We start from the raw sequence: 27,459 nt of genomic DNA, 5'->3' as shown, positions 1-27,459 counted from the left end.
TAATAATAATAATAATAATAATAATAGTAATAATAATAACATACATAATACTATCATCTGTTCTGTTTAAACACAGCCTGCAGTTCAACCTAGTTCAGGATTTTTTGCCATGTGAAAAAAAGCACAGAATTATTTTATTTCATTTTATTTTTTTTGCAGAATCTGTTTAGGACATAATGAATAATAATAATAATAATAATAATAATAATAATAATAATAATAATAATAATAATAATAAAAAGAAGCAATAAAAGTTTAATTTCTTTGATTATTTATTTGAAAAAAATGAAATAAAAATTAACATGAACAACAAAATAAACAGTGACTTCAAATAATCAGTATTTCTCTACTTACATTTAGTTTTTCTATACACAGCCTGCAGTTCAGCTGAAAAGTCTCTAATGGGTTATAGTTGAACCAAAAAGCACAGAATCTTTATTATTTTGCAGAGTCTGGTTTTATTTTTTTTTTTTTTTTAGTTTTTTTTAAATAAAGTGATTCTTTTAAGTTTCTCACCCAAGACAACACATCAATAACGAGTAATTCAGATTCATTTATCACCATTTCCTGTATACTGACAAACATTAAAAGAAGCTAAATGCTGTTCTTCTGATGCCCCAAACATAAAAATAATATCACTAACTATCCAGGAAGGAGTCGGCGGTGCAGGAGGCTCCACCACCTCCAGGTCGAAGGCCACATCAAATATACATGGAACCGGCTCAACCGTTTATCATTCATCCTCACAGATAGCACGCCGTCTGCTTAAAGTCTCCCATCTCTCCCCGACATTCAGCCCCCTCCCGTCGCTAGTTTCTTCTCTTTTTCTTCCTTGCAGCTGCTTGTTTCTCAAACAATGCAATATCTGTTGAATGAGGGGAGGAAGGAGGCTCGATGTGGCGAGTAGCTCCGAGGGGGGACTCCATTCTCCCCTCAGCTTCCTCTAAACCCCCTTAATCTGAGGATATAAAAAAAAAAAAGAAAGGATAGAGGCGAGAAGTAAAAGTGCAGCGTGCAGGATCTCTATTCTCTGGTCTTTTTTTGTTTGCCCTTTGGCACAGCGGGGAAATCCCGTCGTCGCCGGCGCCGCCGTACGGTCGCGCTGGATGATGGAGTCTCCGGATGAATAGCGATCGGCCGAGTGAAAGGACACTGTATGTTCTCGGGAAGACGAAGCAGAAGAAGGGGGGGGAGCTGATCTCTTGTGGCGGCATCCAGCTGCCGACAACAACAACAACAGGGAGCGTTGTTGGGAGAGAGAAGAGGCCTCAGAGAGGGGTTAAAGCGTTAACACCTTAAGCAACCAGATCAGCATGCAGAGCGGAGCGTCCTCACCGCAGTCCGCACAAATCAAAAGCTTTGTGTATTCTTTAAACCCTATTCTTTGACGATCCCTCTGCATGTTAAACAATGTAAATGGCCAAAGCTGCTTCTTCTTCTTCTTCTTCCCCCTCTTCCTCTCTCTGTCGAGTGGGTTATTCTCCAGTCATCTCTCAGGGAAAAACGCTGGTGATTTCCATATTTTAACTGCAATATGTAGTTTTCTCTCCGAAGGCCCACCAAGTGTTGCTTACTCACCGAAAGCGTATTGAAATAGACTTTGTGTGTGTGTGTGCGTCCATGCATGCGTGTCCCTATTTTGTTCTTTCTCTAGGATTTTCTTTATTTTTTTGATCCTTCTTCTCTTTTTTAATAGGATATTGCCCTTATCACGCACTTTTCCTCTCTGTTGCCATAATGACAAATTAGAGTGTTGCAGGAGGAAGAATACATTAGGCTTCCTCTATTCACCAGCGCCACACATGTCATATGTAAATTGCAGGTTTTTCTTGCCAGTGTTTCATTTACCATACGAGCTGCTTGAATTTTGATTGCGACAGACGACCACGGCGGCCAGTTTTTTTTTTTTTTTTTAGCTGCTCGTGGCCAATTCCTCCTGACAATCAGCTGAAGATTGGAGTTTTTTTTTTTTTTTTTAAACTCGAGCCGAAGCCAATTACGGGTTCAGTCAGCAAACTGCCAGAAAATAGTAAAAAAAACTTCAACACACTTTGCCGGAGCTCAAGGTGACATCGCTGAAATGTCTGACCACCTTAAACCTTGAATTTGGGAACCTTGAAACAGAGAGTTTTGAGATTTTTTAAGCGGATAAATGTTCCACTCGGTGTTTAAGCCTCTGAGCCTCAAGTTGTTTCTGTTCTAGTCACATTTTTTTGAACCTCTATGTTGACGACACGACTTTGGATAAACGTTTTAGTGTCTGTAGTGCATTGTGGCGAACTTATAGTGCCTTAAATTATATTTAAAAAAGAAAAAAAACCTGTAAGTAACATGTGCAATAAGAGAAAATGTGACTTTTCATGCTCGAGATTTCCCCACTTCTAACTTTTTCCCCTCGTTTGCACGGCCGTGATTAAACGTGACCAATCAGAAACGACTTTGTGCCTTCAAGCTCCTCACGGTGGTCGGCTTCAGCTCTGCAGCCTGAAGCAAAGACACGTCTGTAAAACAGAACTTCTCTACAGTCTTTTCATTTGCACACTTTAAGGTGATCAGAAAAGCACAATTTTATCCGTAATTTGCAACCGACAGCATCGTTACTGAAACACTTCTAATACTTAACATGAAGAAACCGGTTTAGTTTTCTAACGGTGCCACAACCTTGAGCTTGATTTTACACAACTAAAGACTTTCAAAAGGCTCAAATTCATAATTTAATGTTCATAAAAATTCACCAAAATGCAAGAAATTAATGTTTTCATGATCAGATTTCTGACGACAGCGACTAGAATCCACTCAGAACACACATCTCCATCCTTCAGTCAGGTTTAAATATTCTGACTTTTTTAGGCTCCACCTCCACAGCGAGTTACATGAATTTCATCCGGTTAGTTTTTGTGAATCTTTCTGTTAACGATCAGCTTTAAATGTGATTTAAAACAGAACCTGGTTCAGTGTTTGCTGCCCTGAGGCGTCACACGTGTCCTTCCCGTGTTCAACCCAGCTCAGGTGAAAGTTCATGAATTTTCACGACGTGATGGTTGATCACATCTGAGTCACTGACGGCTTCGTGGTTGAACCAAAAAACGCAGAATTTTTTGTTTTTTGCAGAATCTGGTTAGAAAAAACTGTCTTTTTTTGGCAAATTTTTCAAACGTGACATGTAGAATAAAGTCCAGATCAAACAGCAACAGTCGTCATTTCTTATATATTTGCATACCTCAGAAAAAAAGAAGAAGAAAGTAAATGTTCTCCCGGTATAGTGTGAAATAGAAATCAAAGCTGATGATTCTGTCTGTTTGTAGAGTTTCTGGCTCTGATAAATGGGTCGTTTTAGTGACTTTTTATCAAGACAACGTGCCGTTTAAACCCATCAGAACCAACCATAGAAGCTAAAGCGTTGCTCCTCTCCAGAGCTCCCATGAGCCGTTCTCTGAACCAAACCGTTGTGGTGTCTGAGTTCCTATCAGCACCAGACAGGAGCTTCAACACCACCCAGATGGTTAATGCGTCCCGGCGACACGTGACAACCGTTTCTCTGACGCCTCCTCCCGCGGCGCGACCCTCCGACCGTGGACGCGACCGTTTTCGGGAAAAACACAACATCCGCGGCGGAGAGTCGAACAAACCCCCGAGGCGCCGTTTTATCAGCGGCGAGTCCGGCGTCTGGGACAATAGTAATAATTAAATCCCCCCGTTTATCGGCGGGGTAACGTACGCTATCTGCACAGAGACGGGGCGTCTAGACTTGTTTTGGCCTCATTGGGCAGAACATTTAAACCCAGCGTGAGGATAAAGTCTGGATGTTTGCATCCAGACTGAAGGTCTCCTGATCAGTTTGTCTAGTTTTTGTGGCTGCAGATGGAAAAATGTGACAAAACAAGGCTGAAGACATCAACGGATCTCCACCAGGAGAGACAGACTTCACACATTTACACTCACATATTAAAGATGACGACCTGTTTTATGTGATCCGATATCTTTGCTGCTTTCGGTTAGTTTTAATTCTATAAATCTACGTTTCTTTCACGGCCTCTTCAGCTCAGACTGAAGCAGATAAATGTTTATTGAAGCTCAGTGTGTATAAAACCTATGAGCTGTTAGAAAAACTCTCTTTTTTTTTTTATAGTTATTATTCAGGTGTAGGACAGTCTGAGTCCTCTCCGTTCAGCAGAGCCGTCTGATTTGTGTGAGTTTTCACGGTGACAGTCAGCGAGTGGACAAAATGCTCCGTCAAACGAGACGCGACCCGGCGAGCAGCTGCCATGTGTGCTGCTTTAAATTAAAGTGACGCAGCGACGTAAACACTTGATGGGAAACGAGCTACAAATAGCCAGATTACAACCAGAGAGCTGGAGGAAGCTGATTGGTTCAGAGGAAACTGACGTTTTTTTTAACTAATTCTGGTGGATTTTGTGCTCATTTGTGAGTTTAGAAACTATTTTAAATCATCACTCTGGTCTTTATTTAAGCATAAAATGTTAGAAACATATAAAGACATAAACTCTGCTTATGAAACTGTCATAGTCTAGGATGGAGGTAATTTAATGGTTTAAAAGTGTGTTTGATAGAAACTTATGGTAATTTAAGCATCAAAAAATGTTAATTATAGTATGTGAAAAATAAAATAAAACCATAGCCTAGGATGTTATAAAGGTGTCCTGTTGTAGCAGGTTAAAAAACAAATAACATCCTCAGTATAATGTGATATAAAACAAGCTGCTTCAGTGGCCACTGGGCTGACACCTGACGGGACTCTGTTGCTTGTTTCTAACATTGTTGGAACCTTTTAAAAACATCTGAAGCTCCAAAAGCTGTCGAACAGAACCCGTCTGTTGTGCTTCTCTTTACTGAACGTGAACATTGTGGAGCCGACCGGCCTGATCTTCACCTTTACCTCCTTCATTCTCCTCCTTAGTTTCACTCCTGTTCTCATAATTATTGCTGCCGTTTGCCTTTTTTCTCTCAGTGCGTCACCTCAGTGTTTCACAGATAGAAAATACATGACGGATAAATATTAACTTCTCTTAAGCCGTGTTTGTGGAAAGAAGTTTTGAAACCTTTTTCTCTCTCTCACTAGTTCAGTTGTTCGTCGGCTCTCGTCTTGTTTGCTCTCGACGTGTTTCACCAGATTTGGAAACGGCTCCAGCCGAGCTGGCAGCGAGCAGAAAACCCAAATCGAGGCTTCAGAACTTCTCTTTAGAAACTAATGGCTAAAAGCTGCATTCATGTTTTTCTGCAGTTTTGCTGGTTGAACGCCAAGTAGGAGCGTTTGTCAGCTTTAAACGAGGTCTGGAAACGAGCAGCTCCGAGGCGGTGGAGGAGCTTTTAGCTGCTCTGGATGTTAACGTCTCTGGTTTTACTCTGCTGCCTGCTGAACCGCGTTATGTGCAAATGTCCACTTCTAGTTCTGTTAACACATCTCGTAGTCAGTGTATTTATTAAAATGTCTCATGTATACTGGGTCCCAAAATTATCACAGTAAGTTATATAAATATCATAGGGTATTTTTTTTTTTTTTTTTTAAAGGTATAGTTGTTTTTGTTTGTTTGTTTTTTAAGCAAGAATATAGTGTGTTGAAAAGAGTAAAAAAATAATAATAATAATCTGTGTAGTATTTTATAAAAAAATAGTATTATATATTATATTTTTTAAGAAAAGCTACAATATAACATGTAAGAAGACTTGAAATGTTGAAAAAATGTTCCAGTAGTTTTTGATTTAAACGTCAAAAAGCTAAAATATGTGTTAAAATAGAAAAATATTGTATTAAAAACATAGTATTGAAATAAAAAAGTCATAGTGTTGTATGTAATGTATGTGTGTATTTTTTAAAGGAAAAAAGTATAGTATTGTATAATATATATATATATATAATTAAAAAATATACAGTATACTATGTTAAAAAAAAAAGTCATAGTATATCTAAAAAAATCTAATATGTTAAAATAGTAAAAATGGTATTGTGTAAAACATGTAATTTTTAAAAAAAAAGTCATAGTATAGTATTTCAAAAGAAATAGGATATTGTATGTTGTAAAAAACAAAAAAGTAGAATGTATTATTTAAAAAAATGTTTAAAAAATAGTATAGTATTGTATAAAAAAATATAGTCTAGTATTATCTAAAAATGCCATAGTATAGTATATTTCAAAAATTCTAAAGTATAGTATGCTAATATAGTAAAAATTGTATTGGATTTAAAAAAAAAAAAAAAACAGTATTTAAAAAGAAAAAAGAAATGTCATAATATAGTATGTTCTAAAAAAAAAATAAATAAATAAAGCAATCCACAGTATAATATGTAAAAAAAAAAAACAAAAAAAAAAAACAAGTCCTTAAAAATTCTAAAATATAGTATTTAAACATGTTTAAATGCCTCTTGCAACCCAAAGCTGCCTTCCTGTTTTCCTGCAGTTTTCTTGCTGCTTAAGGAGCTCGGTGAAGTCGATCCGTGCTGGTCTGAACGCCGCCATGTCTGTTCTTTAGCCGCTGTCACAGCGCACCATCTTATTACAGATCTCATTTAGAAATGTTCACTTGTAATTATGTTATCAGATCTCATAGTCATTGTGCTGAAACCAAACAAGGCCTGTCTAATTCCTTGTTCCTTCATCATTATTAATGAAATAACGACGCGAGGGGCAATTTAATCGCGACTGCGACGCTTTGGCTCGTCTGACCAAAGTGACAGCGTGACACTCGCGATGCAAACTCCCGAGCAGGAAGCTGACCTTGTCTCCTCACCCCCCTGCCCCCGTGTCCTCTCTCCTCTTTATCTGTTCTCCTTGGTCGACTTTCCCCTGTTCCCTCCTCCCCGCCCCCTCTGCCCCTCTACCCCTCTGCCCCGCAACCAGATAACTTCCCACAGATGGCTCATCAGAAGCGCTTCATCGAGCGGAAATACAGGCAGGAGCTGAAGGAGATGAGACGAGAGCGCGAGCGGCAGGAGAAGGAGACCGACGAGGCGGACGAGGCCAGGAAGTGACGGCGCTCTTATTTTGGCGGGGGACCGAGCCAGAACTTTGACCTGATGATGGACTTTTTTTTTTACAGGAGTTGGATTCAAGGTGAAGTCGAGCTGCTGCTTGTCCACGGCTTTTCAAAATAAAAGCGGGACGAGCAGAATCAGCAGCGGTGCGGCCTTAAGTTCGTCTGTCGCCTGGTCATTAAACATAGACTAACTTTTAAACAAGCAGAACCTCAACGTGTGACAGAAAGATGTTTAGAATAATAAAAACAAACAAAAAAAAGTAAATAAAGAGGCAGATTTCCAGCTTCAATCTGATTTATTCTTTTATTGTAATCCTGCCCTGAACCACTGAGTCAATTACATTCAGCCACTCCAGTGTCACCATCTGCCTCACATCTGCCACTCATCCTCTAATAATCAAAATGTGATTTTTTTTTCTCCTCTCTCTCTCTCTCTTTTTTAACCTCCCTCTAAATCCGATTGGCTGTCGAACAGATCTTAATTATAGATTGTCTAATTAACAATTTTCCTCAGCTTCAGTCGCCTCTGGATCCGGCTATTTAACGTCATATTAATAACTGTCTGACACGCCGAGTCGGCTCTTTTATGCTCAGATTTGTTCGGAGATAAAATACCTGCGAGACGGGTTTCAGCCGCTAGCCGCCTGTCGCGCTTTTTAGATAAAAATTTACAGTCTTAACTCGACGAAGAAGAAGAAACGGAGAAAACCTCACAGAGACAGCGGATTTTTAAAGATGTTTAATTGTGTCATATAAATATTCAGTACAAAATATCACGGTTTACAAAGCAGATCGATGGATGGCCCCCGTTACACTACCACGACCTCTCAGAAGTTTGTTTCTACATCGACAAAAACTCAACTGCTCGACCACATTTGTCACCAACATAATATAGCGTAGCGGAGTCGAGGCCTCGGAGGCCCGACCGAGTCTACACACCAACAACCACAGATCTATTGTACCCGGAGAATAAAGGTGGTGGAGGGGAGGGGAGGAGGGAGGAAGAGGGGACATCAGTGTCACCATCTAGTTGCCTCAAAAAGAAAGAAAAAACAAAAACCTGTTTTGCTCTCAGCCGAGCATGGCGCCAACGCTGGGAGGCAGTTCCGCTCTCCATAGGAAAACACAAGCGCGCCTCGGTAATGGCGATACGCTGACACCCCGCGTGAAGACGGGAAAACGGTGACGACCGGAGAGAAGGAGCTGCTTTCGGTGAGTGCCGCTGTCATGTCGATTTCCATTTGAGACCTCACGTCGCACCTCGAGGCGGCGAAGCGGTTTCCTTTTAGACTGAAGGGTTTTTAAACCCATTAAATGCTTATCATAGCGCCGCCGCCGCCGCCGCCGCCGCAGTCTGAAAACGGCCACTTTACACAATGGGAGCTCCGGCAACAGGCTAATAAACAAAACAAGGGGAACACATGTACACGAGCGTAAAGAATTCTCTGTCTTATCAATTGGCTTGTTTATTGGGCTGATGGAAAGAAAGGAAGAAAAAATAAAACGTGGCAATTATGTCATTGTGTTTGGCTATTACTGCTTGAAATGTCTGATAAATGTCAGCCTCCTCACAGTCTGGCCTTTTGCTAAAGTGAGGCCACGGCTTGTTTGATTTTTTATTTATTTATTTTTGCCTTTCCAAGCTGTTTATTGGAGGTCCAAAAGTAATTTGATAATGTTTAAAGAATCGTTTTCGCGTCCTCTTTTGTTTTCCGAGCCCGCTCCTCAGATTCGTGTTTTCGCTGCAGGACGACGCTCTGACCTTCTTCGCCGAGCCGAGGACGAAACCTTCTGGGTCTGAGAACCTAATTCCACTTCGCTCAAAGGTCAGGTGCCCCCTCGATAAGCATCTTTATGGAAAAGGCTGTTTGTCCCAGAGGAAATCAGCCGGCTGAGGCCCGAGCGTTTGGACCAGTACGGTACATGTGAGGGGCTACAGTAATGACTGTAACGGAGAATACTGGCGCTTCTTCTTTTTGTTTTTTTGGCACGTTTGAGCTGCTATGGTACATTATTTTACATTCCACTGTGCGGGAAAGACGGACGGAGCCCTTCTCGGGATGTAAATCAAACGAGGGTAGATTTACGTCGGGTTGGGCGTCGACAAAAGTCCCCATTGAGAAGTTTTAATTTTCGATTCTGCTTATCGGTCAAGTTATTCTCGGTTCACCTTCACAAAAAAGGTTAAATTCTCAGCTTCCAGGTTCCTTAATAGACCCTATAGATCCACCCTGTAAGTGTGGTTTGATTACAGCAACACATGAGCTGTTGTGAGGAAGCCACGCTGATTTTGTTACATATAGTTTCGTATATTCACGAAAGCTGGTGGCCAATAAAAGTAGAGCTACTTGATCAGTTGTCAACTTTGATCATTAGTTGGATTGAGTGAAGGCATTTTTATAAAAAACCAAGTCAGTAAACCAAATATCTTGCTTGGTTGTGGAACCAAAACAAGACATTTGCCATCTTGGGCTCCTGCAAACGACGACTTTTCACCATTTTCTGACCCAACGACATCAATTAATTGAGAAAAAAATCGTTATTTGCAGCCCCTACTTTAAACAAACCCTTTACGAGGACGATTACAGTATCGCAGTCTTCAAAAAAACAGACAAGAAACCACCGTCGTTACTTTATCTAGCTGTGTTTCTGCTGCTGACATTTATCTTCGGTAAATAGCGCTTCAGATAACTCTGCTGGGAAGAACATTACACGAAGAGAGACTCTTTATTTCTCTTCTGTAAACACAACATAGAGACTTCCAGTAACTGTTCGGCGTTACAGTAACTTTAATGCCCTTAGAGCCAAACTTTTCTTCATAACAAACCCTCTAGTTGACATTACCGCCCTTGATTATACTCCTTTAGTTGTTGTTATACTACTTTCTTTTGGAGGACTACGTTTCCTTACATGCACGTATTCTGCAGATGAACGTTACGTTATTGGTTTTAGTGGCTCATGAGTTGTGGCTGTGCAAAACCTTCGTTGTTAAAAATTACACGAATGAATGCAATTACTGTGTTTTTTAAGCGTTTGTTTCCCTGGAAGATGGACGTACCAATACCACCCTATAATAGACGTACGTTAAAAATGTTCCCGAAGTAAAAGTTTGTGACTAAAATCAAGAAAACACACAGTGGTAATAACAGTAGTCGATGCAGGAAAAACGCCTCCTGTTACTGTTTTACTATAATAATCAATGTAAAAGGAAGATTTCACTGTTGTGGTGAGAGCTGTTAAGAACCGGAATCGATAAGCAGAATCGGAAAAACGCAATCGACACCCTGATTTTATCCCAAAAGTAAGAACTTCAAAGTAAGGAAGGTCATGTAGTACAGTTATACTTTATTACCTTGAGGGGTGGGGGAAAAAAATCCAGAACATCTAGTCTGTAGGCCGTTTGTCGTTGTGTAGATTAGATTATTTTGTCATTTAAGGCAACTCTCTTTATTCATTTGCTGAACTTCGTCACATGAAGGTTGGAAGCTTTGCAGACGGACAGAATCGGATTGGACACGTCTGGATGTTAATCGAAGTGTTCGTTGTTTCTGCCGCTTGTTACACTCGTTTAAATCCTGTTTTTCCTTCATCGCTGGAACAGATAAAATGATCTGTTTAAGGGGGAAGAAAATAAAAACCGCATAATGAATTTTAACGGCAACTATCCACGACATGTTTAATCTAATGTGATGCTGTAGTTTCAAGCTCAGCGGCGTCACGGATCCTCCGACGTTTGTAAGCAAAAAAAAAAAAAGGCCAATGAGATCAGTGTTGTCCTCGAACTGAGCCTGGAATCTTTATTGTAGCGTAGAAAATAATACTGCTGTGTACTTCACTTTTCAAGAAAAACTGCTCTGACGACATTCAGCTCAACAAGGAAATATTTGGTATTTCAGCTCGACTCACAGCGGACGCTCGAAGCTGTGCGGAGATGAAAATCAGATACTGTAAAAATGACAAAGTGGTGCGTCTGTTGTAGCCACAAATCCCACAATCCTCTAACCGCGGCTTCAAAAGAACATTCGCCACTTTTCGCTCCTCTCCCATCCGATCCGGTAACGAGATTTTTCCCGTGGCTCGAACTCAACGGTGGTTAACGTGAGGCAGCCGTCGCTGAAAAGGGGGGATCGTTTGGAAGATAGAAATCCCTAGAAAAACAAAACAACTGTACAGCGTATCGTATCATATTACCGTACATACACAAGCTAAGATAGAACTCACAATATGCAGCATGTTTTTGTCCCAGAAACACTGAAAAATACATAGGCATATCTGTTGGTTTACAAAACTGCTTGCTGAGCGTGTCCGTCACAGGCAGCTTTGGAAGAAAACGAACCAAAAGAAACCAAAAACAAAAAAATATCGGTATAGATATATTTGGGCCTCGTGTACACCCCATATACACACACAAAAAAAAGTCTCGACACAAAGTCTCTTTTTACTGTGCCCTCGCAAAAACGCAACTAACACGGACTGGACACACAAAGCCTACGTCTGGTCACCGGAGGGACGATGAGTGGTGATCGAAGGCGGCGAAAGAGCGCTTGGACGAAACCCAGCTCTTTTGTCTGTCCTTGAAATCGCCGCACATGCACCAGAACTGCCCGAAAGTCTTCTACGTTACTTCCCTGTCTGTGTGCCGAGGCTCTCGTTAGGAATCCCTGTCGCTGTCGTCGCCCCCGTACATGTCCGCCAGTTTCTTAAACCGCGGCCCCCACTCGCTCAGGTAGTTGTAGTCCTGGTCGCCCTCGGTAGTCACCGACTCGAGGGAGCTGAGGGACTCCGCCACCGAGCCGTTGCCCTCGTAGGCGTACGTGGCCAGGGAGTCGTAAGGCGGCGCCGTCGGGTCGCTGTCGTTGTCCTGGAGCCTCTGGTTGATGAAGTCCCTCACGTCCCCGTTATTGTCCCGGGTCGGGGGCAGAACTGGCCGTCGGACCGGAGGGTAGAAGGTCTCGGGAACGATGTCCCGCCGCTGCTTGCTCTCCTCGATGGCCTCCGGGTTGCGCAGCGTGCCGATGTCGAAGGCCTGGGTGTCCTCCTCGCCGCCGCCCTCGTCGTTGTAGCTGACGACGTTGTCCCTGACGTCCTCTTTGGAGATGATCAGAGGCTCCTTCTTCCTCTGCCTCCTCAGGGCAGCAAACAGCACCACGATCACTGCGGGGAAAACAAAGAGAGCAAATAAAGAGAGTTTGGTGACTTTTGCTGTTGTTTCTTTGCTCCCTCTCCTTGTTCTGAAGGCCGGCGACCGTCCAGGGGGAATTGTTGATGGTGCATGAGTGTTCACTGATGTTCAGGGACTTTGTCTGACTTTGTAGAACAGCCTCTGCTACCACAAGGATGCATTATGTATTCCTCCCTCCTCAGGGCCACTGCAGCTTAAGAACATATAGGAGGCCGGTCTAAGTACACAGCAGAATGAAGTGTGTGCGCTCCAAAGCCAATTCCTGTGCCATTAAGGAGCATTATGACATGTGAGTGATGGCACCGAGGTGACCCAGCCTCTTTGACTTAAAGGAATAGTTCTTTGAAGTGGGCTTGTGTGGGTACTTATCCACAGATGTACAGTAGATCGACACGCCCCCAGTTTGAAGCAGCAGAGAGGACCGCTGGCAGTGAAGCTAAGCAGCGAACGAGGTCAGCAGCGAAAATGTATTTCAGACACCTAAGAAAATCAATAGCCGTTTAAGCGCGCGCTATATTTAAAATATTCTTCCCGCTTTACCTTGCCGTCAGACAGCCCCGTCCTTTAGCACTACAGTTTATCTACAGAACTTTGGTGTTCCTACACAGACGTGCGCTACATACCGTATTATTTCATAGATCAGCAGGGTAATCCAGTCCACGGCGCCGGTGCACTTATGCGCACAAATACAAAAAGGGTTGTCTGCCGGCAAGGTAACATTATTCTATTCAGTCTGGTCAACTGTAGGCAACACTTTGACCATGAGTAAGTACCTTATACAATCCACTCCACCGAACAAACTATCCCTGCAAGTCAAACATGGAATCAGTGGTGGAACTGTATACCGGCCTTTCTACAATCACGGAAAACACAGTTATTACAGCCGTGTCTCCCGTCCAAGAAATCAGATGTAATGATGTGTTATGACCGTGGTAGATAAAGTTTTTTCTGCATTTGCAGAAAGTCCTTGAGGCTTGACTAGTACAGCTGAAGCATCTATACTGTGTTAAGACTGACAGAACAGGTAGGAAAGGTGTTTTCTAAGCTGATCCTGCTGCCCTATTAATCTAAAACGTATAGATACAGTAGAGTATTTGCATTCTTAGCAGAGAATTAAGTCATACTCTCTTCTGTCCCCTGGTTGCATGTTAGTGCATGCGAGTCCCTCCCGTTGAAACTTTCAGCCCTCATTACGCTTTAAACAGACCGAACTTGACCTCCTGCATCGCATTGGTAAAGAGAAAATGCAGTCCAGTGTTCAGCTGGTGCCCAAAAGAGTTTTTAACAGGTTAATATTGGCACAAACCAAAGCTCGATCCTTTGTTTACATCCAGTCTCACACAGGTTTTGTAAACTTGAACGTTTTCTTAACAAATACACCTGTTATTTATGCCACTTGGATGTAGAAAACACTAACGTAGATAATCCCTGCTTGATTTAACAGATATGCACTGGCCATTAAGCATTACAGAAGACTTTGTCCATTTACTAGGTAACTCCTCTGCTCGCCTCCTCTGGTCACTGCAGTATTAAATGGTGAGAGAAATGGATTAGCTGTGGCGCAACAAGGCACTACAACTAATCTACAATAGTCACTGTGTGTATTATCTAGGAAATTAGTGTCAGATTGGCATTCAGTATCATCAGATACCAAATGACTGGAGACAAAGAAACGTATGTGGACATACACACAATCTTCAGTGTTTTCTACGACTGTTTTGCAGCTCTCCTCTACTTCTCTTTGACGTCGCTGTCTTTTTCACTTTAGTAATGTTATGAAACAGACGGAAAGATCTGGACTAAGCAAAAAATTATTTGGGTTTTGGGGGCAGTGGGGCAACGCTGGACTGCACTTTGGGTTTTTAAATACAGGGAGGGTCAACGGTTTTCAAAGGAGGGACTCATATGCACACAAACATATACAGAAAAAGTGTGACCTTGTGATCTAATAAGGATACTATTACTCCACTCTGTCTTTACAAAGAAGTCAGTTGTTTACCATGTATTAATGTTTAAAATCTGCCATATTGCTCCTTTCAAACTGCACCAGGCAACAGTTTTTATGCAATATAGTCATCTTGCCATCACAAAGCAGGGTGTCCTGTTCAGCCAGTTGAGATGCTGTAGATCTTTGCTGCTAAAATCAAATTAAAAAGACAGCTGTGGTCACTGGCAGAATTATCCGCCCACAGGATGTGATAAATCAAATTAAGGAGCGAAATATAAAACTGTCTCTTCAACACCTGCCAGAGGTTGCTTTGCTTTAGTGAGAAGCTCGCAAATCCTATTGTCAGTGAAGCCTCCCTGGTTAAATAGCACTCAGCTGGAACAACAAATGTTTTCCTCGTGCCGTCTGCACTCACCGAGCAGGATGATGACGCAAAGCAAGATGGCCACCAGGGCTCCGGTGCTGAGCCCCGCCCTCGCCGTCAGCGCCTCGGCGTTGCACAGCTTCATGTTGCCTTCGCGGTCGCAGGTGCAAACTCTGATGGTGAGCGTGTTGGTGCTGCTCTGCATGGGGAACTCTCCGTCGGATATGACCACGGGGACGTGGTAGATGCTCTTCTGGAGGCTGTTGTAGCTGTTCCTGCGTGTCAGGATCCAGGCCGTGTTGTCTGACAACAACACAATATCCAGTTACTATGCACTGATCAATAAGCCGCATGAATATTTCAAAGTGTCGTGTGGATGTGTTGTGAGGTAAAAAGAATATCAATAAAACATCTACGGTACGGTTCAAACAGTTTGTCAACATGCAAGGATCCCAAAAGGGAACCTTTTACAGGAGACTGAAGCTCATCAGTTGAGAATCTGTTACCTTTGTTGTCACGGACAGAGAAGTTTGCTTTTCCTGCAGCGTCCTGTGCAAGACTGAAGTAGAAGCGATGTCCTACGAGCGGCTCGTCGGGATCCGTGGCGCTGATGGTTTGTATCCTCTGGAACAAGAAGCACGCTGCTCGTTAACACAGAAACTTTAAGAGAACATATTTAACCCTCTGAACACCAAAGTAGTACACACCAGACAAAAATTACAGCGTTTGTCAGAAACAGAAAGAAGTGTTTGACTTTCAAGTTTATGACAGTGCTTGAACTACTCATCTGCATCGGAATACTGAACCAAAACTAAGTTTAAAATAACGGTATTTTGCCAAAACACGTGCTGCTGTAGGATCGTGGAGGAAGAGGGTCGATGAAAGTGGAGAAAAGTGTTTAAATTAAATCCCACCTCCTAAAGGGCGACTGTTATATGAACTAGATCGCACCTGAAACCCACTGACGACGAACATTTACTCCAGCTGACGTGAAAGATGCAATATGTACAGGATGTGATAACGTGAGATTGTTTTGAAGTGTTATGCTGTATATTTATAGATATACATATCGTCTATTTTTCATTCTAAAGTGTTTACGTGGTTCCATGAATGTCTGACTTTAGGCAGTTTTCAAAGTCTCTCTTTTTAGATTCTTTAAAAAATGTAAAATTCTGCGTTCCTTGGTGCAACTGTGAAGCCATTAGCGACTCAGCTGGGACCAACAGTTACGTGACAAAAATTCTGGGATGTTTTGGCTAAACATAGGTAGTTTTGCAGAAACTAAACTGTTTGGGGGTTCAGAGAGTTTGTGTCTACAGACGACTCTGTGTCTGCGTCCGTTTTTTAACTATTTAACTGGATGATTTCCCCTCAGACCGATGTTTACATGCGAGGATGCTAGTAGCAGCTAAGCTAATCATGCTAGCCTGGCTGAGCTGTAAACTGATCATTTCTGAATGGAACAGCGTGATTAAACGAGACTGTCATTAGCTAATAATGCACTTAATTAAGCACCTGGCAAACGAAGGTACTGCATGTTTTCTAAACGACAGGCCACCTCTGAGTCAAAGCGTGTTTCATTGACAACTTTGCCTACAATGACTTCAAACAATCAGTGATGCTAAAGTGATTAATTTTCTCCCGGTGATGTCGTCGCTCCGACGGTAAACCACGTAATTAAAGATATCCACAGTACAAGCTCATTAATGTTAACATCCGCCGCTGTGATAAATAACCTGGCTGTTTATTCAGATTAAAGGGATCCTTCGCTCTTTGGGGAATTCGTAAAGACAAATAGTTAAGGGCGCGCTAACGAGTGTTAAACCTCGGGAGTTTGTCTGACGGTGTGCGAAGACACAAACGAGGCTTCCAGCACTGAACAGACAAGCACCAAATACCTTTTCTTTATGTAGATTACTTCTATTCCCAAGAGTCTAAATTTGACAAATTAGCATGTTGGAGACTGCTAGTGTCAGAGGATGGTTTTTAGGTTGTTGCAGTTTTCAATCTTTTCTGGGATTTAGCGATCTTAGCTTAGCATTATGATACCTTTTGTACTTGAAACGCACTATTTCTTGACTATGACACTGCTGTTTTTACTAAATTATATGTCAGTTATCGTTCTGTCACCACCTTATTTATGTCCAGTGTCAGAATGTAAAGCAGTGAACAGACGTTTTAGGGAAATTGTGGCTCTCTGTCAAGTCCTTCAACAGGAGTAAATATCAAGAACTGCTTTTTAACTAGTTACAAGTCGACACACCCTTGATGTAATTTGACGAGTAGTAATTCTAATTAAATATATCAGTCATTTAATCTTGCTAATGGCAATGTTTACTGCAGATTACTAGAATACTAAGAGTTTAATCACACATGTCTAGACTCCAGTTAAAACCAGAGGAAGTTATATTTGAACTAATCATAATTATATTTAAGATTTCTTCAGTTCACTTTACAGCTCGTCAGGGTTAAATTTAAGATGTTTAAAATGTTATTTCCAGCAGTCTAGATGTCATTGCAGATACCTTGAGTGATCCAAAATGAATAAAGCTAATTAGGGCGACATAATTGTCTTAAGGTTTCATCACTTTTGTGTTCATTAATGTTGGCACATTTTGCCAAAGTCTGGCCTCATTGTCTGACTTTTGTCTGTCAAAGCACGTCGTTGTTTTTAAATCTGCTGCACAAATAAGTTTATTATCATCATCCCAACTTAAATTGTTTGTTGATGCTTCCAAAGTGCAATTATTGGGACGCAATGATTCGGCTAGCCACGGTTCTTTTTTCAAAATACAAAAATTCAATTAAGGTTATCTGTAATGATCAATATTACTAATGATAAAGGAGTCAGTGGTATCTATAATTACACAGATTTGTGTGTGTGTGTATATAAATTAACATTTTGACATGTCAAATTGTAATTTTCACAGGTGAAAACTAATTTGCAGCTCGTCTGGTCCACTGATTAAATGTTAAAAGGGCTCTGCTGGGTCATCGTCCTATTTTCAGTGACCACTAAACACTTTTTTTTTTTTGGCTGGAGACCTGATTGTGAGCACAAAATACTTTTATGTCTGATGTGTTGTTCCACCTTTGTCTTGGGAGAAATAACCGGCGTGGTTGTGTGACACTCTGACTGTGGATCTGTTCTCAACTTCTTCAATTTATTCGGATGCAGAAAGTGTTCTGAAAGCTGTTTTCATCGCCCTGAGTTGTGAAATTCTTCCCTTCTAATATGTAAAAGCTTAAAATCCATAGGACATGTTCACAAATTGTCTCCGAGGCCTGTTAATTACACACTGCACTGGAAGAAGATCCTGACGAAGGAGTGGAGATGAAACCATGACGACGGCCCTGCGCTTGGTAAGAACCAACCTGATTAGCCTTCGCGTTCTCGCACACAAACGTCTCGTAATTGGTGGCAAATGTTGGAGCGTTGTCGTTGACGTCCAGCACGCTGATGTACACGGGCACCCGGCTGATCTGTCGTGGGTTGTCTAGGAAACACAAAAGGCGGACACAGTGAGTTTACACCAATAATTACACGTACATGTGTGCAGCTCTGCCCCCCTTTACTTTTTTTTTTTCTCCAAGCAAACTAATTATACCTGAATACTATTTTTTCTTCAGCACTTACTTATTTAATTCAAAAGTGTTTTCTTTCCCGAGCCGCTGTTACTAACGTGAAATATCTCTGCGAGAAGCTTCACTGACAAAACAAGTGAAAACAGATTTCAGATCTACAAGGTAGCGTCGGTTAATTAAAGTACAGTTAAATCCAGAGAAAGAAACGGAAGGGATATAGCGCTCGGCTAAATCTGCCGAGAGCAGGTCGACCCTCAAAAACTGAGTGACTGCGCAAGAAAGAGACGAGTGAAGGAGGCCACCAAGACACCTGTGACTCCTCTTAACTTCAACGGCTTAGACGGGAGACGTCACCAGTCAGAGCTTTAAAGGAGAGCGGCAAAAAGGAAACCATTGTTGGAAAAATAAGTCTCAATTGGAGTTGACTCTAAAGTCAGCTGGAAAAGCTTACTGGGTGTGATAGGTCCACAACTTAGCTTTTTGGCCATCAGACTAGATGCAAAGTTTGGCGGACACCAAACACTGCACATTATTACAAACGTATTGTAAAGCACGGCGGTGGCATCATCATGACGAGCCCCTAGAAGGTAGAGGGTAAAGTTAATGCAGCAAAGTAGAGGAGGATTGTAAAGGGTGACCTGACCAACGTGGGAGACTATTTGTTTTTCAGCAAGAAAATGACCCGAAGCAAACAGCCAAAGAGACACAGAAACAGTTTAAAGGCTACAAGGTGAATGTTGTGGAGTGGCCGAGTCAGAGCTCAAAGCTTAATTCAGCTGAGAATTTGTGGCTGGAGTTAAGAAAAGGTTCTGCTCACCACGATCTCTGTGCAACCTGAGAGAACCTGAGCAGCTTTGCATAGAAGAATGTGGTAAAGTTACAGCATCCAGATGTACAAAACTTATTTACACAGGCTGAAGGTGCATCTAATATAGTGAATGTTTTGGATACTATAAACAGGCCCTGTATGCGTGAATATTTGATTTTGCAGATAAAATAAGATCTGAAGTTGGAAATTGCAAGTTTGCAGTAACATCAAAGAACCAGCATCGAATTGAGAAAGCCTGAACTGTGAGGAGAACCCACAGCCCACACCACCACGGGTCTGGGAAACAAACAGCAGCGACCAGCCACAGCTTGAGTTCAGCATTCAGAGATTAGTGTCAACTCCAGAAATCCAATTGTTTCTGACAGAGCAGGAGGAAAGGTGCGAACGGCAACGTCTGCTTCCCGTCCCGGCGGCTGCACTTACTGAACTCGGTGGCGATGACGGAGATGTTGTGCCAGGCGTTCTCCTCGCGGTCCAGCTCCCTGAGGATGAACACTGACCCGTTGCCTGCATGGACGTTGAACACCCTGTCCATGTCCGTGCGTCGATCAATAGAGTACCTGCACAGAGAAAACACGCAGCGGTTGTGAACTCGTGTTGGGGAAACGGCTGCAGGTGTGAACCGGGGCGTTCACCGGCGGTTAAATTGACATTGTGAGTGACGCTGATTGACATCTGTCAGCCGTCTGGTGTTCACGCCACACGAGAACGAACAAAGGAGGGGAAAAAAAAGATTAATTTTAGCATCAATGCAGCAGAAACAAAGGCCAGCTTTGTTTAAGAGAACAAAATTGCTTTCTTTTCTACCTGTGCAAATGAGCTGCAGGAGTTAATTACAGCTTCTAAACAGCTCAGTTTACAGGAATCACTAAAACGTTTCCTCAGTTAGCCTCCGTGTTATCGAAGCGGCCAAGTTTTCACAAATCTGCCTTTGAAACATCTGACACAACTAATGCGCCGTCGAGGTCTCCTCACAGTTTTAGGTTTAACTACACGATGTTTCGTTTTTCATATTGTGATGTGAAGTCGGGTAAATTAACTCCAACTATTTTTCTTTTTACTTGATACAAAAACAAAGCTCGATTCTCATTTCCCCCAAATTAATCTACAACAGAAGTCTGTCTGATAGAACACCATTTACTCCGATTTAAGGGTTGTTGGGTACCAGAGGTACTTTTTAAAGCTTTGAACATGAAGGCTCCATAAGTGCACAGCTGAAAGAGCATGAAGCAGTAAAGACACCCTGAAAAGGAAGATTTGTTTGTGAATATATACGCAGGTTAAGACAGAGCAGGCAGAAGACGGTCCAGCCAGACATCAGAGGAAGTTTCATCGTCGCTTCGTTAGAGAAGCGTTGGCTGCTTAAGTCTGTGTAAAAACAGACCAAAAAAATCATTTCCTTCTTTAAAAGATGATTCAAACTGATTAACCAATTACAAAAAAAAGCTGGCGATCACTTTAATGGCTGAAAACTAATCGAATATCGGCTGCTGAACTCAGAAATCAGACCGAAAGCAGAAAAACTTGTGCACATATCAGCCAAAATATTACGATATCGAGACACGACAACTAAATTAAAACTGTATTTGTTGGGAAACTGATGGTTTAATAGACATAAAGGCGCTGCAGGACAGTATTTATCATTTTTCTGAACGCTATCACAGATTAAATAAATCATTTTCACTACTTCTGACATTAGCACGGCCGGTTTTGCTGCTACACAGAAGAGTTGTTTACTTGTTGGCGCCTGCAGACGATGCTAAGCTAATGCTATCGCTAAGAGGTTTGCCGAGCGCTCTCTGCAGCACCGTAGCATCTTCGTAAAGTGAGACTAGCTTTAATAATCCGCTTTAGCCGGCGATACGTCTCTCTGGCAGAGATGAAACCTGCAAAAACTGAACAAGAAGCACGAACCACGGCTACAACAGCTAACGTCGTAGGCAGCCATGATGCTTTACGATATGGGCCTTAGTGGGTGATTTAAGTGACAGAACAGTAAAAGAACAGCAGGATGGATTGAGACTGAGCATCACGTGATGCTGTGACATCATCACTCCTATTTCTACTGTACATATTTAATGAAGACGCCTGGTTAAGATTAAGGTTTCCTGCTATCTTATGCTGTTAAAATGTGAAATCTAACGTATACTGGTTAAAAATGTCGGTTATCGCTCTTTCCTGATGTCCAATAATCAGTACCCGCCCTGGAAACACCAGACGAGTGGCTCCCTGAGGTTTCCTCGCCTTGAACAGTCCGTCCTACGCTGATGGAGGATTTCTCAACACACACACATTAGAGCCAACAGGTTATCCAGTCGTGTTGTTTTTCTCTGCTTCCAGGGCTCCTGCGATACATCAGTGTGATTAATGGAGTAGCAGGCATCAGGAGGGTCGGCGTAAGAGGAAGGAGACCCCCGAGGGGAGACGATGAACCGGGTCTCTGAATGCTTCCTCTCCTCCTCCCCCGCCTCCCCGGCCCATCCTCCTCCAGCGCTCCGTCTTTATCCGAACCCTCCCTCCCGCTCTGCCTCCACAGTAACTCTAACCTCGTTAAAGCTGCGTCGGCCGTGAGCTTTACTAATTGCTTTTCTAATATTCCCAATAATTCAGCCGGCCGGGCCTCACCCTTCCCCTGATTAATGACGGAGAGATAACGGCGCTCCTCGTCCTGACCGGGCATCCAAAGTGCTGCTCTCAGCAGGCAGGCAGCTGGCCGGACGGGAGGCCGGGCAGAAGGACATGGAGGGTTACACAAACGTTAGCCATCAGCGAGACCGGACAGATTTCCTTTCACCGCGCTACACGACCGGCCGGCTCGCTGTGGCGCTTCACCGAGAACAAAAGGGTCAACGGACGTCCAGCAGGAGGGCCGAGGTCCGACCCGAGCAAAGTTAGACGGAGCTGCAGCGGTGTGGAGTTACGGGTGAGAAAATCTGGCTAAGAAGGGATTATTAGAAGAAGAAAAAAACGTGCATAGAGATGAGCTTTTAGGTGTTTAATCAATGACCAGAGAGGAACTTTAAATTATTCAAGACGTGTTGGAGTTCTCTCTACTTCTAGTCACGGTTGTTTCTGAAGACGTGAAAGGACTTTATGTTGCCGTGAAAAACGAGCCGACAGTGAGTAAAAATGTGACAAGAGAAATAGAAATAAAAGGTATAGTGAGCCGTTTTATGGAAAGAAAGGTTTATATTCTTAAATAACACCCAGAAACTACTAGAACTGATTATTTTGATCAGTTATATGTGTAGAAATATACAAAAAGATTAGTTTTTAAGGGTTTAATCAATGACCAGAAGGGAACTTAAAGTGATTATGCGACAAAGCTTCAACTAACGAGTGACTCTGATTAATCTGGAGGCTCTTCTGATGCATTCAATGATGGTTTGGTCTAAAAATAGTTAAAAACAACCCTCGTTTAGAAGTAAAATAACTACAGTTTTAAAGAATAATGACACATGAGCACTTGAAAAAAATGTTATTTGTTTGTCTGTTTTTACATTTTTGTGAGATTTAACTTTTTTCTTCTTCTTCTTTCTTGTCTCCATAGAGCTGCAGGACTTTATACTGGAGTGAGAAATGAATCTACAGTGAAGGAAAATGTGGCAGGAGCAAAACAAAAAAATCCCTAAACTTCTAAATATGTTTATTTCATAGACAGAGATGGAGTTTCAAGGATTAAATCAAATAACTCTTAAAAGATTCCATTTTTTTTACGAGTATTGTGAACACAAAAGTTGTTCATGTTTACTTCACATGTTTTCTATTTGTGTGAAGTTAAGAACGTCACTTCTTTATTAGTTTCACTGACAAAACTTCTGACACATGACAGATCTCAGCCGAGTCAGTGGATCTGGTGCAAACATGTAGAATAAAGTGATTTTGGTGAAATGCTGTGATTTTAAAACGTAGATTTTCCCGACAGAACCACAAGTCGTGCATAATATGCTCAAAAACAGGCAGAAAGTCATTGATTTTCTTTCTTTTTTTCCCCTAAATTCACAGTTTCTGTCTAAAATAATTGGTGGAATTTTGCCGATTTCTTATTTTAAAGGTAAAACGTATAAATATTCTAAACTCTGGCCTTGTTTCACAGCTTCATCCCAAAATGAGGAAATGTACCTGAAAGGTACCGAAGGGAAAAGCCGCCGCGTGAACTTCCTCTATAAGAATATTACATCTATCTAATTTATTCCAATAGCAGGAGCTCCCATTAAATACATTATTTAACCGATAATTTATTGGGGAGTTCATGACCGGATCTGTCCTCGCCGTAAATATAAACAGCATTAAAAAACACCGGAGCCTCTGCAGAGACACTTTGTTCCTGTTCGGTTTATGAAACGCCGCTAAACAGAGAAACGTGCCAGAAGTTCACTCACACAACTTAGTTAATGGAAATTATGCAGGTGTTCTATTAAATGGGAGTAATGGCAGCCGAGAGCGCGAGGCCGCGGCTCGACTCCGTCTCCGACTTTTTCATTTTTACGACGCACTGAGGGAGTTGGCTCTCAAGGTTGAAGTTCCACCACTTTATTGCAGGTGTCAAATATGATATCATTCTCTTTTATCGCCCATCATCAAGGAGGGAGCTACCCTGTGGCATTTAAAGCGGCGCTGCTGCAGAGGAAGGAGGAGGCCCGGAGGCTGCCTGGCAGGAGGAAGTCTCCCAGTCTCTATTAGCTCCACGCAGACACGTGCACATGCAGGACGACGAGCATCTGCAGCATGGTAACGGCCTGTTTCTTATCAGATATTAGCGGGTGATGAGCTGTGATGGAAACCTCTCAACATAAAAACACTGAAGGTTACCGGAGAACAGTTTAAATCTTAGCTGTCGTGGAGCTTTTTGCACGTTGTTTCAGCTCGACTTACACTCCTGCATCGACTCCAGTATTACTCAAAGATAATTAAAGAAACTGCTTGTGTTAAAGTAAACGTAAAAGGCTGTGATTGAATCTGGCAAACACAGGAGCCAGTGCTGTGCCAACGGAGCCATATGTTGTTTTCTGGTTGTCACAGCTCCACTAATCCGTGTTTACACTCTGGGTTGTGGTGTTCTTTGGTTAAAAAAACAAAAAAAAACAACATTTATTAGCTCTAAACTCCGCTGTCACAGTCTGAAGTACACAAAGTATAAATGGTCAAAGGCAGGACTATAAATCACGCTTCAGGGGAGAAATCCTCAAACGGTGCAGCTCGGACAAAAATGCCAATTTGAACATTTATGATGGTGTGAAAACTGCCAAATGTTTGGAGATTATCCTCTGAATGAGTCCTGAGGTTCAACAATAACTAAGTATGGTTAATAAGTGAGTCTATGTTCTATTATCTGCATTTAAAAAAACAATATTTCACCATCTGGGAATACGTCAGAGCTGATACGATCACATTATTAATATCAGAAGTCATTTTTAAGACCAAATTGTCAAAGTTATTTTAAATTTATCTGCTTTTTTCTGCTGTAAACTAAATGTTTTGGGGCGATAGATTGAGGAAACTATGAATTTTTTTCCCGTATTTTTTAATCGATACACAATAAAAAAACGCCACATAAATCAGAATCAATCGTTATTTGCTGCCCTGACACACAATAATTTAAGGTTCCTCTCCGGTCATCGATTTAACCCTTAAAAAAATCTACTCTGTGTGTAAAAAAATGACACATTTAGAAGTTTTTCTCCATGAAAACAGTCCCTTTCTGCCATAAAATGACTTTGCTGTACCTCTTATTTCAGCACAGAGCGTAAAACGGGGCGTTATTAGTCATTAATGGTTCTTTTCTGGAGCTTTCAGCCACGTCTGAAATCGCTGGTCTGTCTCGCCGAACGGCGGAGGTTTGAGTCAACATGAATGATACTGAAAGCGAGACGCAGATAAAAGACAACCATTAACAGTGGGCGTTAAGTTGGCATTAATTGTTTTTACTTTGACTGATTTAATTTCCTTCCACGTGAACATTAATGGAAACGAACGGCTGCCGGCAGCCACGAGAACAAAAATATGCGTTCAAATATGTAAAGCTGCTCAGTGTGAAGTTATGAACGGTCTGAAAAATGTGAGAGAGCAGAAAGTTTTATGTGCTAACTGTGTTTACAGTCTAATATATATGTTTGGTTACAGGTTTTTAGATTAGTTTAAATCAGCCAAACAATTACTTCTATGTGCACTTTTAGGAACAAACCGAGACAGAAGAACAGATTCTGATGTGGCTGAAAGTTTTGGAAAAGAACCATTAATTAGAGCATCAATGAGCGACGACGCTCGTGTTTTTTACTGCACTGAGACGAACAAAAATACCTTTAAATACACCCCAAAATCTAAAACGTAGCAGCACATTTTGCAAAAAGGTTGACCTTTAAAATAAAATACATGTTTGGGACTATTTCTGGTGCGACCATCTCTGATTTTCCTGAATGTTTTTTCTTTTTATTATAAACTATCAGTATGTGTAAAGATATTATATTAAATACTTTCTGGGATAACACTTTGTAAATAAAGAAACCCACCAGTTGACCCACGTCGGCACATTTAAATGCCAATAATTCAGGAACTATTAAAGACAGAAGATCTCATCGTGCCGTTGATTCAGAATAGGTTGGTAATAAACCAAAGTCACAAGATGGACTCGGATAGCTTCATAGATGACAGTTCAGTCTGTTTCTTTACCCTATAAAGTGGGTCAGAAGGTTAAAAAAAACATTAATTTGAAGATATGTACTATTTTGATTATATTCGGTGGTACAACCTGTCATATCTGCCTCAATCAGTTATGAACGTTCATTTTTTTGATGAAGTATTTCACATTTAAAACTGTTCTACATGTTTTTCTTTTGTATTATCGTGACATGCAGCTACACACACGAGTTGACTTCTACACTCTTTCACCTCACCCTTAATCAATGATTGTTTGATCCAATATTGCAGATTCTGAATCAATGACGTGATGAGAAACAACAGCTTTTATCTTTAACAGCTCCTGAGACGTTGGGGTTCAAACGGCCTCAGATTTAGAAAAATCTGCTGAACGTGGGTTGACGAAAACATTCAAGCGACAATTTTAAACATCCACAGTTTATGATTTAAACAAAAGTTCCAAGCTGATCAGAGACGGTCGAGCAGAAGACCCCTGATGATGAATCAGAGATGCGGTTAAATACCTGACGAGGCTGTTTTTGTCGTCGGGGTCCGAGGCGCTGACCGAGCCGATGACGGTGTTCCTGGCGGCGTCCTCTTTGGCCTTCATCACGTAGCTGCCGTGCTCGAACACCGGCGGCTCGTCCACGTCCTCCACCACGATCTTGATGGTGGCCTCGTCCCTGAAGGGGCCCATGGAGTAGAAGCGCGGGTTGATGTGGACGTTCTCCACCTGGACTCGGAGGCTGTACTGACGCTTGCGCTCGAAGTCCAGAGGCTGCGAAACAAAAGCACGGAGACGGATGAAGAACTTCCTCCCGCCTGTTGTTTACTTTGAAACATTTGCATGCGTCAGCGTGCTCGGCTGTTGATTTCGGGGGGAACTAATCTCCATTCCGAGCATCCTGCACACATTTAATTTGAGGTCAGATGTTTTCCTTTTTTTTTTTCATTCATTAAGCTGACAACCTCTTCCAGAACGTCTAACGAGCACATGTGAAGGGTCTTAGTGTCTTGTTCAAGGACACTAACAAGGCCGCTGACGGACACACATGGGCTGCCGCACGGACCAGAACCGAGCTCTTATTGGACATTTCGCCAACTGCTGCTGAATAATGTGACTGATGTGGCATTTTGGTGGAAAACCAACATGACAACGACGCGGCCGGCTTAACGCGCGCAGACAGGATTCATGTCAGGCTTTGTAAGGAATCTGATTAGTCGCCGTTGCCTGTTTTTAACCGCACAAGTCCGTCTCCAAACCAGAACACGCTGTTTTTATTTTTTCTTTTCAATCAGCGTCTTGGATGTTTGTGCTTTTCTGCCTGATTTCCCGATCCGAGACACACCGCAGCGCTATGAAACAATCAATCAAAGTTGGGTTTCGATCTTCGCGGGGTGACATCTGTTCATTTCGGTGCTGTTGTCTTTTTGTTAAATGAAGAGATCAGTGCGCCAGATTAGTGGAGCGACACTTTGGTGTGGTGTTTCATTTGGCTACACGATGAAAGAACAACAGAAGAAGAAAAAAACATCTGCTTTTCTAATGTCTGAGGACGTGTTAAAGCTGGAGTTCAGGACGTTTGCATATAAAGGAGCGTCTGTTACGTTCACGTCCTTATCAACCTGTTCAAGTTTTATATTTGGTGTCTGTGGCGACATTCTGAAAAGTTTCTGATGCGACAGATTAAAGAAACTTCAGAGAAAAGTATGAACTTTACATAAAAGACCAGTGATTCCCACTATAGCCCCAACATACTCTGCTTTATCGTCTATTTCACTCTAAATGGGGCTGCAATTTACTAAATTAGCATCATGCTGTTTTCAAAAAGTCTTGAAACTAGTGATTGAGATCATAAGCTCTTTCGGTAAATGTTTGCTGAGGTGACAAATCAAGTGAGAAGTTGGCTGATTTTCTCATA

At 41.9% G+C, this 27,459-nt stretch overlaps 2 protein-coding genes across 2 annotated transcripts in view; one reads left to right on the top strand and one right to left on the bottom strand.

The window, feature by feature from the left end:
* drosha (drosha ribonuclease III) overlaps positions 1-7,283 on the top strand; it is a 119,231-nt gene extending 111,948 nt beyond the window's left edge. Inside the window, exon 32 of the mRNA XM_008293411.1 lies at positions 6,858-7,283. Within this exon, the coding sequence (XP_008291633.1) occupies positions 6,858-6,988 (131 nt within the window). The 3' untranslated portion in view covers positions 6,989-7,283. The remainder of the gene's footprint in view (positions 1-6,857) is intronic.
* A 434-nt stretch (positions 7,284-7,717) lies between these two features.
* Positions 7,718-27,459, bottom strand: part of LOC103365859 (cadherin-6-like) — a 70,560-nt gene continuing 50,818 nt past the window's right edge. The window contains exons 7-12 of the mRNA XM_008293412.1: positions 26,062-26,315; positions 19,325-19,461; positions 17,863-17,984; positions 14,994-15,111; positions 14,539-14,790; positions 7,718-12,147 (exon numbers count right to left, since the gene is read on the bottom strand). Of these exons, the coding sequence (XP_008291634.1) occupies positions 11,645-12,147; positions 14,539-14,790; positions 14,994-15,111; positions 17,863-17,984; positions 19,325-19,461; positions 26,062-26,315 (1,386 nt within the window). The 3' untranslated portion in view covers positions 7,718-11,644. The remainder of the gene's footprint in view (positions 12,148-14,538; positions 14,791-14,993; positions 15,112-17,862; positions 17,985-19,324; positions 19,462-26,061; positions 26,316-27,459) is intronic.

This window comes from Stegastes partitus, unplaced genomic scaffold (genome assembly GCF_000690725.1).
Source record: "Stegastes partitus isolate 25-593 unplaced genomic scaffold, Stegastes_partitus-1.0.2 Scaffold885, whole genome shotgun sequence".
Lineage (NCBI taxonomy): Eukaryota > Metazoa > Chordata > Actinopteri > Pomacentridae > Stegastes > Stegastes partitus.
The sequence above is the reverse complement of the archived record's forward strand: the minus strand, read 5'-3'. Positions and strand labels throughout refer to the sequence as shown.